At 41.2% G+C, this 16,526-nt stretch overlaps 1 protein-coding gene across 2 annotated transcripts in view; it reads right to left on the bottom strand.

The window, feature by feature from the left end:
• Nucleotides 1-16,526, bottom strand: part of mpp7a (MAGUK p55 scaffold protein 7a) — a 368,390-nt gene that overhangs the window by 176,083 nt on the left and 175,781 nt on the right. For both annotated transcript variants that reach the window (XM_078415914.1, XM_078415920.1), the window contains one exon: nt 7,882-7,959. In XM_078415914.1, the coding sequence (XP_078272040.1) occupies nt 7,882-7,959 (78 nt within the window). The remainder of the gene's footprint in view (nt 1-7,881; nt 7,960-16,526) is intronic.

Below are 16,526 nucleotides of genomic sequence, written 5' to 3'. Positions count from 1 at the left end.
AGTTGTGGGGAGTCTGAAGAAGAGTCCTGACCCGAAACATCGTCAATCTATTTCCTCTAGTACTTTGTGTTTTGTCGAATGAGAAACAATTAATTTTTCAGGTTGAGAACTATGAAAACCTTAACCCGAAGAAAGTGAGTAGAGTTGGAAAGGTTATTTAGAGTTAGGGCAAGCTCATCAATTTTTTATTTAAATTGAAAAATTGTAAAAATGTAGTCAAGTCATAGCTACTTGAAAATGAAATGATAGGGCATAATGTCACAGAATCCCTTTATCTCAAATACTCTATTTAAAAGGGTAAAATCAATAAATTCTCACCCACATGCTATTTGTTCAGTTATCACAGAACTATACAGCACAGAAGCAGCCTTTCGGCCATCTTATCCATGCCATGGTGTGGCATCTTATCCATGCGGCAAGGTGGCGCAGCGGTAGAGTTGCTGCCTTACAGCGAATGCAGCGCCGGAGACTCAGGTTCGATCCTGACTACTGGCGCCGTCTGTATGGAGTTTGTACGTTCTCCCCGTGACCTGCGTGGGTTTTCTCCGATATCTTCGGTTTCCTCCCACACTCCAAAGACGTACAGGTATGTAGGTTAATTGACTGGGTAAATGTAAAAATTGGCCCTAGTGTGTGTAGGATTGTGTTAATGTGCGGGGATCGCTGGGTGGCGTGGACTCGGTGGGCCGAAGGGCCTGTTTCCGCGCTGTATCTCTAAATCTAAAATCAACCATGTTGGCAGACTGGGTTTGTCTCATTTGCCTGCTTTTGGCACTTTGCCCTCTAAATGCTTCCTATTCAATTAATTTTTCAGGTTGAGAACTATGAAAAGGGGAAAACAAATTAGTTTTCAGTGGCAGAGAGGTCAGAAACAAATGAGTAGAACAAAGGGAAACAGAGACACAAGAGACTGCAGATGCCGGAATCTTGAACAGAAAAACAAAGTGCTGAAGAAACAGGTCAAGCAGCATCAATGAAGGAAATATGGGGGCTGGAACACACTGCCAGTCGTGGTGGAAATGCTATTTGTTCGGTTATCACAGAACTATACAGCACAGAAGCAGACCATCTTATCCATGTTGGCAGACTGGGTTAATCCCATTTGCCTGCTTTTGGCACTTTGCCCTCTAAACGCGAGAGAAGGAATGGGTGACGTTTCGGGTCGTGCACCGCCACCTCCCCCAGCCTTGCCCCTGTGATAAACATATTTTCTTCACTCCAGTGTCGTCATGGTGCTGTGTGAATGTACGTAGCCATGGCATGTCACTGCAATAATGTCTTTAGAAAATAGACAATCTTTATTCAACTTTGGCTGTTGACAGTTGATATAAACTTGCTAAATATTTTAATTTGGTGCAGCTGTGAGCCTTGTATTATGATACTGTATTTTTTCTTTATATTCACTTTCAGTTGTTTGCCTCATATAATTCCGACTTTAAAAACGTGTCGGAAGGAACTGCAGATTTTGGTTTACACCAAAGATAGACTCAAAATGCTGGAGTAACTCAGCGGGAAGGAATGGATGACATTTTCTTCAGAATTCTCGTCGGAGAAGGGAGGAGAACATATTCAAAGTAGGCATACCTTGAGGAGATTTTGCAGTGGAGCAGTCTGAAGAAGGGTCTTGATCCGAAACATCACCCATTCCTTCTAACCAGAGATGCTGCCAGTCCTGCTGAGTTACTCCAGCATTTTGTGTCTACGACTTTTAAAAGACATTTGGACAGATTCATGGTATCACAAAATGCTGGAGTAACTCAGCGGGTCAGGCAGCATCTCAGGAGAGAAGGCATGGGTGACGTTTCAGGTCGAGACCCTTCTTCAGACTGCTCCATTGCAAAATCTCCTCAAGGTATGCCTACTTTGAAGAGGTTCTCCTCCTCTCTCCGACGAGGTCTGAAGAAAATGTCACCCATTCCTTCTATCCAGAGATGAGTTACTCCAGCATTTTGAGTCTATCTAAAAGTCGGAATTGTATGAGGCAAACAACTGAAAGTGAACCTAAAGAAAAGATACAGTATCATCATACAAGGTATTTATTTCACAAAATGCTGGAGTAACTCCGCAGGTCAGGCAGCATCTCAGGAGAGAAGAAATGGGTGACGTTTCGGGTCGAGACCCTTCTTCAGACTGATGTCAGGGGGGCGGGACAAAGGAAGGATATAGGTGGAGACAGGAAGATAGAGGGAGAACAGGGAAGGGAGAGGGGAAGAGAGGGACAGAGGAACTATCTAGTTGGAGAAGTCAATGTTCATACCGCTGGGCTGCAAGCTGCCCAAGCGAAATATGAGGTGCTGTTCCTCAATTTTCCGGTGGGCCTCACTATGGCACTGGAGGAGGCCCATGACAGAAAGGTCAGACTGGGAGTGGGAGGGGGAGTTGAAGTGCTCAGCCACCGGGAGATTAGGTTGGTTAAGGCGGACTGAGCGAAGGTGTTGAGCGAAACGATCGCTGAGCCTGCGTTTGGTTTCGTCGATGTAAAGAAGTTGACATCTTGAGCAGCGGATACAATAGATGAGGTTGGAGGTGACAATAGATGGGGGTGAACCTCTATCTCACCTGGAAAGACTGTTTGGGTCCTTGGATGGAGTTGAGGGGGGAGGTAAAGGGACAGGTGTTGCATCTCCTGCGGTTGCAGGGGAAAGTGCCCGGGGATACGGTGGTTTGGGTAGGAAGGGACGAGTGGACCAGGGAGTTACGGAGGGAACGGTCTCTGCGGAACGCAGAAAGGGGAGGGAATGGGGAGATGTGGCCATTCCCGTGGGGTCCCGTTGCAGGACCCGTAGTGGGGTCCCGTTGCAGGTGGCGGAAATGTTGGAGGATGATTTGTTGGATACGCTGCCTGATGGGGTGGAAGGTGGAACGAGGGGGATTTTGTCCTTGTTACGAATGGGGGGAGGGGGAGCAAGAGCGGAGCTGCGGGATGTAGAAGAGACCCTAGTGAGAGCCTCATTTACAATAGAAGAGGGGAAGCCCCGTTTCCTGAAGAATGAGGACATCTCTGATGCCCTAGTGTGAAACACCTCATCCCGGGCGCAGATGCGGCGTAGATGGAGGAATTGGAAGGAGTGGATAGACTTATACAAGGTTCACAGCTGCACCAAATTAAAATATTTAGCAAGTTTATATCAACTGTCAACAGCCAAAATTGAATAAAGATTGTCTATTTTCTAAAGGCATTATTACAGTGACATGCCATGGCTATGTACATTTACACTGCACCATGATATTTATCACAGGGGCAGGGCTGGGGGAGGTGGTGGTGCAAGTGCAAGTAACCACAACAGATGCAAAACAGAGAAGGGTAAATTACAAAAAGTTGCTGCAAGTTAGTTGATTTCCTCACAATACAGAAATAAACTACATTTCAAAAGCCATGTTAATGAATTATGGAATGAATGGCTTAGTCATCTCTGACATAATAAACATATTTGCTAATTATAAATGATATCCTACTCCATAGTTGGGAGAGGTGTAACATAGAGCGCAGGGAAGGAAAATGGGAGGAAGTAGAGAGAAGCGTGAGGAAGGAGGGCGAAGGCACGCATTAATTAGGGATAGTCGGTGTGGACTAGATTTGAAGGTTGTATTCACTAATTGATTCATTTATTTGAAAGGGCTAACAGGAGCATTCATGAAGGAATTTCCTTTGACAGAGCCCACCTGGATTTGATGCAGAATAAGGTCCTACATGGCATCATTCAAAATGATTTAAGTCCCTGGAATCCGATGGAGAAGTTTGTTTAGAGATACAGTGTGGAAGCAGGCCCTTCGGCCCACCGAGCCGGCACCAACCAGTAATCCACACACATTAACATTATCCTACACACAATAGGGATAATTGTGAGGAAATCGAAGATCTCGAAGAAAACCCACGCGGTCACGGGGAGAACGTACAAACCCTGTACAGACAGCACTCATTATCGGAATCGAACCCAGGTCTCCGGTACTGCAAGCGCTGTAAGGCAGCAACTCTACCTCTGCGCCACCGTGCCGCCCGGTGTGGGAGAGGGAGGCAATGTTGGCACCATCCACGGTCTGCCGACTACTGAAAATGAGTGATTATTGAAGTGCTAAAATCTGGGCAATTATTAGTTTTGCTTTTATAAATTGAATTTGGCTACAGCTTACAGTTTTTGGTCACCGTATTACAGGAAAGATGTGATTGGATTGAATTAGAAAGAATTTGTGAAGATGTTGCCTTAAAGGAAAATTCTAGCAAGATTGGGTAAGCCAGCATTTTCTATATTGAGACAAATGGCCAAGCGGAGATTTCAAGCCCCTCAAAATTTTGTGCAGCATAGCTGAGTAAATAGGGAAGATTTTTTTTTTCTCCCAATTAAATGCATCTAAATTGGAATGAATAGGTTGAAATTGATTGGTACAAGGAATAGAGGCGATATGCAAAATAAAAAACTTTTTACTCACAGGGTCTCACTGCCGGAAAACGTTGTTGAAGGCAGCACCCTCATTTAATTTAAATGATTGGAAGACGCGCACTTAATGCTAAAAGGTGAAATTAATCCGAACGTAGCCATGCAATAATGTCTTTAGAAAATAGACAATCTTTGCTTTTCCCCTGTAAATCATGGATATGATAGCCAAAATGGCTTCTTATTCTATGTCAAAATTTCCAAGCTCAAAGTGAAAATAAAGTAGATTGAAATGGGACCAGGAAAGGTATGGAAGGGGACAAGGACAAGGGGAACTGTCTCAATGAAGTTTAGAATCAAGTCATGGCCCCTAAAATATGGGAAGGGGTGTTATCATCCCCGATTAGGTTCATTGGGTGCCGTCGATTGCTTTGAAAAATAGAGATATCTTGTAATCATTGTAACAGCAGTACTCACCAGTCAAGAAAATGATTTAAAAAAACAATGCAAAGATCTCAATATTTCAATCAGTAACCAGCAAATGCTGATTTAATTTTGTGGTTAAAATGCCCAAAATGCAATCAAAATCCAATTTAGACACAAAAAATGGCAGAGGCTGGTTTACAAAAAAAAGACAAAGTGCTGGAGTAACTCAGCGGGTCAGGCAGCAACATTGAAGAACATGGATTGGCAATGTGTCGAGTCAGTACCTGAAGTGTCCCGACCTGAAATGATACCCCTCCACGTTTTCCAGACCAGGTCTGACCCGCTTAGTTACTGCAGCACTTTGTGTCTTTTCTTCAAAACCTAATTTCTTCTATTGCATTGAAGACATGGCTTATTTTCCCAAACTATACATTTTCAATTGAAAACCCTGAGTACAACAAAAAAGAGTATTCATAGCTCAAAGTACAAAAAGTTAACAGATTCTTATTTCATTCCCTGTGTAGGTCCAAAAAAAAAATCAAGGGTATTTGGCCATTTGGGACTTGTTCAATGGTTTCCTGCAGCACCATCAATTCAGCAATAGTGTATGTGATCAAGAAGTGAAGGACCAGATTCTGTTTTCTTTGTGTTTTCATATGGTATTCCAACTAGTAACATTATTGAGTGATTGATTTAAAAAATAAATCGCTCCTTGCAGGCAATGCAAGTGTAATCTTTCACGATCCTGAAAAGAATTCATGACCTGGCTCAATACTCGCGGAACAAAAAAAGGAGGGGGAGACATTAAAAGAAATACATCATTGTTTTATCAAATTGCCACAAGGTAACTCCATAGCTCTCAAATACCTACTTTGCTGATACTGTTCATGTCTCACTCTGTAACCTTCCTCCCCGAAGAGCAACAATCAACAATATAAACTTCTTGACCTGCTGAGTTCCTCCAGCAGTTTGTTTTTTGCCGAATATAATTACGCTGCTGCCCACTGACAGAATACTAATATTTTGCCCCAAGGACTCTTAGAACACTTAGTCATACAACATAAACCAGACACTGCAGGAAACAGGATAATGAGTTTTAGTGCAGCTTGAACGCTGCTGATCAGCAAGTTATTACAAAAATAAAGTCGTCTACAAATTTCAAAGCCAACAACAAAATTGATGTGAATAAAACAGAAGTGAACATCGGAAAATGATCTAAAAAGTGCAGCTTGTTGATTACAGAATCTGGAATATCATTCAAAAGTAGTTTTGGCACTTTTCATTAATTTCAGCAGTAATATTTCCATTCCCACAGACCAAGTTGGAGGGAATGCACATTACTTGGGAGTGGGAGTGGGCAAGAGAATCTTTCCTGTACCCAAAGCACTGCTTTTGGAAGTGAATACCTTGATCTCTTTCATTTTTTGAGTACCTTGTTCTCTTTCATTTTTTGAGGGTTAGGCTTTCCCTCAATGAACCAGATGGAAAGGAAATAACACTGTTCCCAGAGATCGATTAATATTCAGTTTGCCATGCTGCACTTCAAACTAATGCAAGTTTTACTTTCACTGTGCATCAGTCATCAAAATTACCCATAGAACCATGCAAAATCTTTAGGTGTATGCCATACATGCCATGAAGTTTCCTAATCTTTGATGCCACGTTTGTGCACTAACATGCTTCAGTACTCGATCAGTACGAGCACAGGACATGGTTTTCAATAATATAAATAAGAACTCAGGAGAATAGAGTCAGAGTCAATGAGCTATAAAGCACAGAAACAGGCTCTTCAGCCTAACTTGTCCTTGCTGATCAAGTTGACATGTTGGACTCGTCCCATTGGCCTGCAATTGGCCCCTTAGCCCTGTAAACCCTTCTTAGTCCTATCTGTCTAAAGTTGTATTAGTATCATCTTCCATTGAGGATATATCCCAACAGTTCAGTCCACATATGGACTACTCTCTGAGTGAAAATCATAACCTATTCATGCATATCTTGTACTGAACAATAAATATAATATTATGGCGTACAATACGAAATATAATTTTCAACAACAAGAAACTAATTCATCAAAAGCTGTGGGATTTAATCAGGCTGAGAAACCGTCTATATCTCTCGTTTCCCTTTCCCTGAATCTCAGTCTGAAGAAAGGTCTCGATCCGAAACATCATCTATTCCTTTTTTTCCAGAGATGCTGCCTGACCCACTGAGTTACTCCAGGCAAGATCCTGGTGAATCTCCACTGCAATTATGTCCCTCTGTAGCATGGTGACCAGAACTGCATATAGAACACCGTGGCCTAGCCAATGTTGCATAAAGATACATCATAGTGTCCTTGCTCATATCTTCTATGTTCTGAGTAATGAAGGCAAGCATCCCATCTCTTTCTTCACTACCTTACCTTCATGTACTTTCAGGAATCTTTAGACCAAAATACCAAGAACTATTGGTTGCTCAATGTTCTTGTAAAAGATTAAGGAGTGACAGAGCAGACTTAGGTGGCTGTATGATCTACTCTTGGTCCAAGTTAATATGCTTCTGTTTGATTACAAGAGATAATACATGAACCTTGGTAATTACAAAATGTAAGGCATTTCAGCAGTTAAGTCAAACCGAGAACAACTCAGTTAACACTTACAATATTAATCATTCTCAACAGCATGGTCAATTTACAAAGGAGAAACCATAATTAATCATCCAGATATTGTAAGTAGAGCTTGTACAAGATCCAGTGCAGGCATTCTTCATGCCCCACTTCTTTCATGACATCTGTTTGTATTTCACTTGCATTAGTACATTTTAATAGGTCTCTATTTTTCATGTACTGCCCAGTATTTTCACAGTTCTCCCTACTCCTCCCTTTAGGATTTAATGGGCTTATCAAATTAAACAACACTTGTATTTAACATGGGTGAAGCGTTTTATTTCCCCACTCTTTCATCTGGGATAGAATAAAACAAGAGAATTAAAAATGTACAGCCTCATTGGAAAAGAAAGTGACTGATCTGACTATTAATTCCTTAAAGACATTTTGGATGCGTTTCTGCCCAATGATCTCACCATGAAGCTGAAGGACACTTACATCGTCTGCCAAAGTGGCTGCATTCTGAAGAACGGGTGACGGGCTTTGCCTTTCATAATGCTGAAGTTTTTCATGGATCTGGAAAGTAATCACAGAAGATTGAATAGAATTTATCAAGCGCAAAGGAAATAAAGCAATATGACCTTACCGAACAAATAGAATAGCAGTTACTGGAACAAAGGCAAAAATATTCATGGAAAGAGAGAGGTTGGACACATGACGGTAATTCATCATAAATTTCTCCAGTGGAAATAAAAGTTCAGCATACATATACAAATCACCTGGAAAAAATGTGGGGAATGCAGTGTAATCACAAATGAATTTTACAAGTTACAATACATCCTTCCAAAATTATTTTGGAGCCGTCTGAAATTGCTTCAAAATTGAGGACATACTTTGCACCGCAGAATAAAAGGAAAATCCCATCTTGTATTTGTCATGCCCTGGACTCATTTGAAAGTCATTAGGTTAGTCTGTAACTATGTTGTCGATTTTGATTATGTATATTACCCCAGAAAATAAAGTTTGAAAGCACCATCCAATTATTAGCTGAAACAAAAATGCATGGAATTAACAGAATTTAAACTTGCATTCGTAATTTCTCTGGCAAAAAACTGACACTCAACAATAGCAAATGACATCTGTAGCAATATTTTAAATACATCTGCTTCATTGCTTTGGAATTTATTGGTTAATGGGAACCTTGGAATGTTTGCATTGCTACTGCTAACTTTAATAAAAAGACAATCCGCTACCAATACCGTAAATAATGGCCATGCAAGCACCGGGTGGCGCCACCAGCACTGGCAGCCTCGCCAACAGTCTGTCTGTCCTTTCTACTGTTTTTATTATTTTAAGTATGTGTTAAAAGTATGTTTTAGTGTTTCTTGGTTTGTTTTATGTGGGGGGTGGGAATTGGGGGAAACTTTTCTTCAATCTCTTACCTCGACGGAGATGTGATTTTTCTCCGTATCATACCCACTGCGGCCTAAAATCGAGGAGTTGGCGGGAGCGACGCGGACTTTAACATCGTGGAGCTTGCGATCCTTTGCCAAGGATCGATTGTGGAGAGCTCCAACCGCGGGGCCTGTGGACTTACATCGTGAAGCCCGTGGTCTCTGGTAAGAAGAGGCCGACTTAGGAGCTCCATGCCACGGAGAGTTTTTTCAACCGTCCCAACGACGGAGTTTCGATCATCACGATGTGAGGGCCTCGGAAAGTCGGCAGCGGGGACTGCAGATGGTTCAACAGCCCCGACCACGGGTGAACAAAGAGGAAGCTGATTGAACTTTATTACCTTCCATCACAGTGAGGAATGTGGAATCCGCTGTGGTGGATGTTTATGTTCAATTTTATTTTATGTGGCTGTGTGTCTTGTTGCTTTTTACTTAGTATGTATGGTAACTCAAATTTCACTGTACCTTAATTGGTACATGTGACAATAAATTGATCTTGAAATCTTGAAACCTTGAAATTTTAAGCAAAATTACACTTTGCATTCTTTTGTATACAATGATACATTCCACATAAAATGTATGGTTATTTTGTACATTTGATTTAAATCTATATTCTTTGTATTATTTGGAGAGGTTTAATCATGTCTGGGAATTAATTAACAGCAGCTGATCCACATCTCCAGATTTTCTACTGTGTCCTCTGCCTGCCCCCTCAATAACATTTTTGTGTATTGGTTCATGCAAAAGGCGTTCCAACTGCAGCTGCATTTCCCTTGTGGTCTCTCTTCATTTCAGCTACTGGACGACACTGTTCCTTATAATTGCTGATCCACATCAAAATAAACCAGGGACTCCCTTGAAACCATCTGGGATTTTGTTGACATATGCAGATGACAAAACTGACACAAGTGTTCTATCAATTTTCAACAGCATTTTGAGGTTTTGAGAAAATGAGTTCATATAATTGAAAAGGTCAAAACAATGAAAGGAAAATCTAATCTGAGTAAATTAATCATTGAAAGGTACATTTGTAGCTTTCTGTAAGGGGACTGGAGTTAAAATTTTTAAATCAGAAAAATTATCAGGTAAGCGAAGGAATATCTTTAAGCCAAATGGAATATCTTTAAGTCAAAGAAAATGTTGATCGGGAGCAACTGCTGAAAGTTAATTTCTAAGTGAAAAGGATTTCATGAACTCTGTTCAGTTATTTACTTCAACAATTGTAAAAACATTTTACGTCTCGCATCGGTTAATACTTCAGATTAACTTGTGGATGCTGCTGGATTACTCTGTTCGAAAGCAAGCAACATGTGGGCAGACTTGTAGGTGTAAAAGTGATCAATAACAATGCGATATTCCAAGATGCCAAACAGAGTTATAATTCCGAGGATTGTACATGTCAAGATTGAAATCACATCTGGGTGCCTTATCATCAGTGTTCAACCTTGTTAATTCCATTTATTCCCATATTCTTCCACAAGATATTTGCTCCTTAATGATTAGTTCATGGATGACTATTATTTTTTTATGATGAATACAATTTAAAAGCTCCAATATATTTGGATTTAGCAACTGTTTCGCCAAACACTTGCGTTCAGTCCGCCAGGGCCTACGGGATCTCCTAGTTTGTATCTACATCCTACTTCAAAGTTGATATTGGTATTGTTTTTTTTACTGCCACATGTACTGTGATAGTGAAAAACTTTAATTTGTTTACTATCAAGGTAAATCATACCAACCTCCCTCTTGGGAAGATCCTCAAAACTTTTCTTGAATGCTGCAGTTTAGTTTGAATATGTAGCTTTACATATGCTAAGCCAAAACTATAATTTTGATCCAAATAATTTTGTCTCCCAGCTGTTTGCCAGAGGGCCAAAAATGGTAATTGTTCCCAACCTGTGTCCCAATCAATATGGTTTATTTCCTACCAGTTCAAAGCCATTTTCTGAGTATGGAAAATGGAGAAACAAAGAACTGCAGATGCTGCTTAATACTCAATGGGACACAAAGTGCTGGAGTAACTCAGCTAGTCAGGCAGGACTGGCAACCTTTCAGGTCGAGCCCCTTCTTCAGTCCTGAAACGTCACCCAGGCTCGACCCGAAACCACCTATCCATATTTTCCAGGGATGCTGCCTGACCTGCTGCGTTACTCCAGCACTTTGTGTCCTTCTGAACATGGAATACAGAAACGTACATCGCAGGAACAGCCCTTTGGCCCACAAGGTCTGTGCTGAACATGATACCAAGATGAACTAATTTCATCTACTTGCCCATGATCCATAAAGCTCCATTCACTGCCACTTCCTCTTGTTATTCTCCTTAATTGCGCAGGAGGTCATTTCACACCATGACTAAGCCTACCCTTTTTTTCTGTTGCCTCAAGACTTTATTGAATAAAATAAAGCCTGCAGCTTCATCGTGGCACGTTTTCGACCGCAGTGTGCCGACACATACATCAACTTTGTCAGAACAGCAATCATAACTGTCCCACATTCTTCTCCCAAACATTACTGACCTTAGATTGTTTCTTGAGATTATTTATCTTGGCTCATCTATCAATATCCATTTCAGCTCTCTGACTATTCCCTCACCTGATTCAGATAATCGCCAATCATAGCACTAGACTATGCCTCCCAGATTGTCAACACCTGTGCAACTAAGGTTTTTCCCTTCGTGTCCATCAATCAATATTCGGACATTGATCGTATCTGGCTGAACGGAGACCGTAAAACTTTCACCATTTGATGTCCCATCTTGCATTTCATCACTTTTTTGTTGCTAATGCCCTTCCCAATGAAGGTAAGTGTGCCAAATGCCTTCTACACCACTCTGTCCACCCGACTCGCCACGTGCTACAAATGAGTGACAGAGTAGTACTTTTTACTCAAAAGGCTTAATTAGAGATACAGCATAGAAACAGGCCCTTCAGCCCACTGAGTCCACACTGACTATAAATCATTGGTTCACATTAATTCTTTATTATCCCACTTTCGCATCCACTCCCTACGCACGGGGGGCAATTTACAGAGATCAAATAACCCGCGTGTCTTTGGAATGGGGGAGCAAACCAGAGCACTCCGAAGTGGAACCCATGCAGTCACAGAGAGGACGTGGAAACTCCACACAGACAGCACCCGAGGTCCGGATCAAACCTGGGTCTCTGACACTGTAAGGCAGCAGATCTTCCTGCTGGGCAACAGCTCTACCAGCTAGGCCACTGTGGCCACATATAATGACTCCAAAATAAAGATAGTACTGCACTTACTCTACTTCACCTGGGCTTCTTTCTTCCACTCCCACTTCTGATCCCTCCAGCCAAGCACCTTCACTGCTTTTATAATATTTACAACCTTTGCTTCCCCTCATTCTCACAAATGTCAAATGGTATGCTACACCAAATCTTCCTCCTCCACGTCCACATTAAGTAAATTACAACTGACGGCTTCCACTAACATTTAAACTCTATTTCTTCACCGAATTCTCCGTATTATTGTACTCATCCACTAAACTGAATCAACAATAAGGAATTGGTTACAATTTTTTTAATTAAAAAGTAAAAGATGCAAAAGGACTGGGAGAAATGAATGAATGAATGAATGAATTAATTAATTAATAAGTTTATTGGCCAAGTATGCATATACAAGGAAGCATGCAGGTACAGCAGGCAATGAAGAAAGCCAATGGAATGTTGGCCTTCGTAACAAGAGGAGTTGAGTATAGGAGCAAAGAGGTCCTTCTACAGTTGTACCGGGCCCTGGTGAGACCGCACCTGGAGTACTGTGTGCAGTTTTGGTCTCCAAATTTGAGGAAGGATATTCTTGCTATGGAGGGCGTGCAGCGTAGGTTCACTAGGTTAATTCCCGGAATGGCGGGACTGTCGTATGTTGAAAGGCTGGAGCGATTGGGCTTGTATACACTGGAATTTAGAAGGATGAGGGGGGATCTTATTGAAACATATAAGATAATTAGGGGATTGGACACATTAGAGGCAGGAAACATGTTCCCAATGTTGGGGGAGTCCAGAACAAGGGGCCACAGTTTAAGGATAAGGGGTAGGCCATTTAGAACGGAGATGAGGAAGAACTTTTTCAGTCAGAGAGTGGTGAAGGTGTGGAATTCTCTGCCTCAGAAGGCAGTGGAGGCCAGTTCGTTGGATGCTTTCAAGAGAGAGCTGGATAGAGCTCTTAAGGATAGCGGAGTGAGGGGGTATGGGGAGAAGGCAGGAACGGGGTACTGATTGAGAGTGATCAGCCATGATCGCATTGAATGGCGGTGCTGGCTCGAAGGGCTGAATGGCCTACTCCTGCACCTATTGTCTATTGTCTATTGTCTATTGTGCCTTGGAGCTCCGCTCACAAATGACAACACAAACATACAGTTAACAATTAAGAATAAAGCATAACCACGTCAAAACAATAAGGATACAACATTACGGTCTAAACATGTGGGTGAAAATAAACCAGAGCAAAAAAGAGACTACAGACTTTGGTTATTGAGTAGAACTATCACTCGTGGAAAAAAGCTGTTTTTATGTCTGGCTGTGGCTGCTTTGACAGTCCGGAGTCGCCTTCCAGAGGAATGTGCTTCGAAGAGTTTGTGGCCAGGGTGAGAGGGGTCAGAGATGATCTTGCCCGCTCACTTCCTGGCCCTTGCAGTATAATAGTTCAACAATGGAGGGAAGGTTGTAGCCAACAACCTTCTCAGCTGTGCGAACGATCCGTTGTAGCCTCCGGATGTCGTGCTTGGTGGCTGAGCCAAACCAGACCATGATGGAGAAGGTGAGGATGGACTCAATGATAGTAGTATAGAATTGGACCATCACTGCCTGTGGCAGATTGTGTTTCTTCAGTTGCCGCAGGAAGTACGTCCTCTGTTGGGCCTTTTTGACTGTGGAGTCGATGGTGGCCCCCCATTTAAGGTCCCTGGAGATGATGGTTCCAAGGAACTTAAATGACTCCACAGATGTGACTATGGTGTTGATGATGGTGAGTGGGGGGAGGGGAGGGGGATCTCTTCGAAAGTCTACAATTAGTTCCACTGTCTCGAGAGCATTGAGCTCCAGGTTGTTGCGATGGCACCAGGACGCCAGCTGTGTCACTTCCCCTCTGTAGGCAGATTCTTCCCCATCCTGGATCAGTCCAATCAGGGTAGTGTCATCCGCAAACTTGAGGAGCTTGACAGAGGAGTCTGTGGAGGTGCAGTCGTTGGTGTAGAGAGAGTAAAGGAGAGGGGAGAGTACGCAGCAGAGAAATAGAATGAAAATAATAAAACATATTTATGATTCATCATAGATGAAACAAGTGCAAGCTCGGCACAGTGCAAATGTGCACAACGTTTGGTGAGACACATATTGGAACAACTATAGAATTGCTAGTGAATGTATCCATAGCCATTCTGGGTATGGACCTCCAGAATTCAGATTTGATGACATTGAAGAAACTGTGAAATTGTAGAAGTACTGGCCAGAGTTTAGGTGCAAATAAATCTAGCATTTACATGCTTCAAGTTTAGCATCAATAGTGGTAAGCTGTTAGCAAATAATAACCCAAGGGAAATTCTGTGAGCAAATTGGATGTGCAGACACTGATCGAGTTCAGAGATCTGCTCAACGTAAATCAGCTTACCTGCATTTTGATGAGCATCAAAGAGGATGAATGAGAATTATGGAGTTTACATTGTGCCCATAGATTTTAAAGATGAGCCAAAATATCAGTTATTAAACATTCCAACAAAAACAAATATTTTCAGAAAAAAACAGTACATAATGAGATAGAAAATTGATGGTGGATCATAAGTAATTGTGGTCTACATTGTATCTTTGGACTGCTGAGAGGATGGTGACATTTCCCATGTTTCACTTGTCGGACCAGTGCAGTGTTCAGCGTACATTAATCACCTGGACATGGGTGCGACATAAAATTTCAATATCTGTAGAATAATAAAAACGTAGATAGAATGGACTCGTGTAACTGCCCAATACATAGCTGATAACATTTAGATCAGGATAAATAAAATGAGGGGATATCTTTAGTCAAGAATAAGAAAGAGACCAAACATATTACATGCACAACTTTAAAGGATCAGGAATAGCTTCTTCCCAACAACCATCAGGCTATTGAACACGACCAATTCCACCAAACTTCGAACTACAAACTGTCTTGGTAGCAACTAGTGACTTCAGGCTATGTTCTGTTTTGTGCTAAATCGTTTCTTTAATTTGTTAAAGCTTTTTATTGTTTGGTTAGTATATTATCTCTCGAGTACTGTGTTTACAAACCTGTTGTGTTGCAAGTAAGAATTTCAATGAAGAGAGACACAAAAAGCTGGAGTAACTCAGCGGGAAAGCAGCATTTCTGGAGAGAAGGAATGGGTGATGTTTCGGGTCAAGACCCTTCTTGTGCTGTTTCAGTACATTTGACAATTTAACACTCTTGACTTGAGAAAAGGAGATTAATTACTTTCAGCTAATATCTGTGTACAGATCCTCAATGGTGGCAGGGCAGGCTCAAAAAAGAAGTTCACAACACATATTTTTTAACTTTGCAAGTGGAAGACAAGAAGTACAAATGACAGGAGTTACACTTTAAATATTTGTTCTTTCCCAGATGAGCTCTTTATTTAATTTTGGGCACCACCTTTCAAAAAGAACAAAGGCTTTATCGGGGATACAGTAACTGTCACAAAAATAGTTCATGGGATAAGAAATTACATACAGGAGAGAAGCTGAGGCTGTTCACACTGGAGCAAAGAAGCTGCAAGGATCAATTGATAAGAGATCATTAAAATCATGCATGATTTAGATGACTTACAGAAACTGTATCCGAAGGTTTAAGGGCCGAAAATGTACAAGATAATGGCTGGAACAACCAGAGATGATACAAAGACACAAAATGCTGGAGTAACTTAGCGGGACAGAAGGAATGGGTGACGTTTCGGGTCAAGACCCTTCTTCAGATTGATGTCAGGAATGGTTTGTAATACACTGCGAGGTGGACGTGGTGCATTTATATTCAACAGTAGCATTCAAATGGAAATAAATATTTGGAGGATAAAACATTTTAAGGATATGAAGAAAGAGCTGCAGAGTGGAACTGTGAATTCCTCTTCAAATAAACATTGCAGACACAACAATCCAAATTGCCATCTTGCATGCAGTGTGATTATGGATTTTCAGCATGTTGATATCATGAAAAGTTAAATAAAATGTCATATAGATCACATATGACACAAATTAATTCTATGTTACTGTGAAGCAATATCTATTGCAGACCCATACATCAAATGGAAAATCCAGTTCCTCGCAACACAAGCCTTCAGTTGAGAGCCAGAAAGAAAACTAGTCAATGCCAGTGAATAAATTGTAATTTTCAAATTATTTACAGTTTCAGGGAACTTCGCATTATGGGTGATATGGCTAGAGTCAAAACAGTACGATGTGGAAAAAAAAAGCTGCTGGATAAACACATCAACATTCCTTTTGCTTCAAAAAAAAGTAACTTGCTTTGCCAAGTATAAAGAATTGGAAATCTGTTCAATATTTTCAGTAAGAAAGCCAACACATCATTTTAATCTGGAAAATAATATCTACCGTTTAGAAAAATGTACTCAAATGTAATAATAATGTCAGCAATTTCCACAATTCAAAAATGCTTGCCAGAGAAAAAAGGTTTTGAATTTCATGTATTGTG

This window comes from Rhinoraja longicauda, chromosome 2, assembly GCF_053455715.1.
Source record: "Rhinoraja longicauda isolate Sanriku21f chromosome 2, sRhiLon1.1, whole genome shotgun sequence".
NCBI classification, from domain to species: Eukaryota; Metazoa; Chordata; class Chondrichthyes; order Rajiformes; family Arhynchobatidae; genus Rhinoraja; species Rhinoraja longicauda.
The sequence above is the reverse complement of the archived record's forward strand: the minus strand, read 5'-3'. Positions and strand labels throughout refer to the sequence as shown.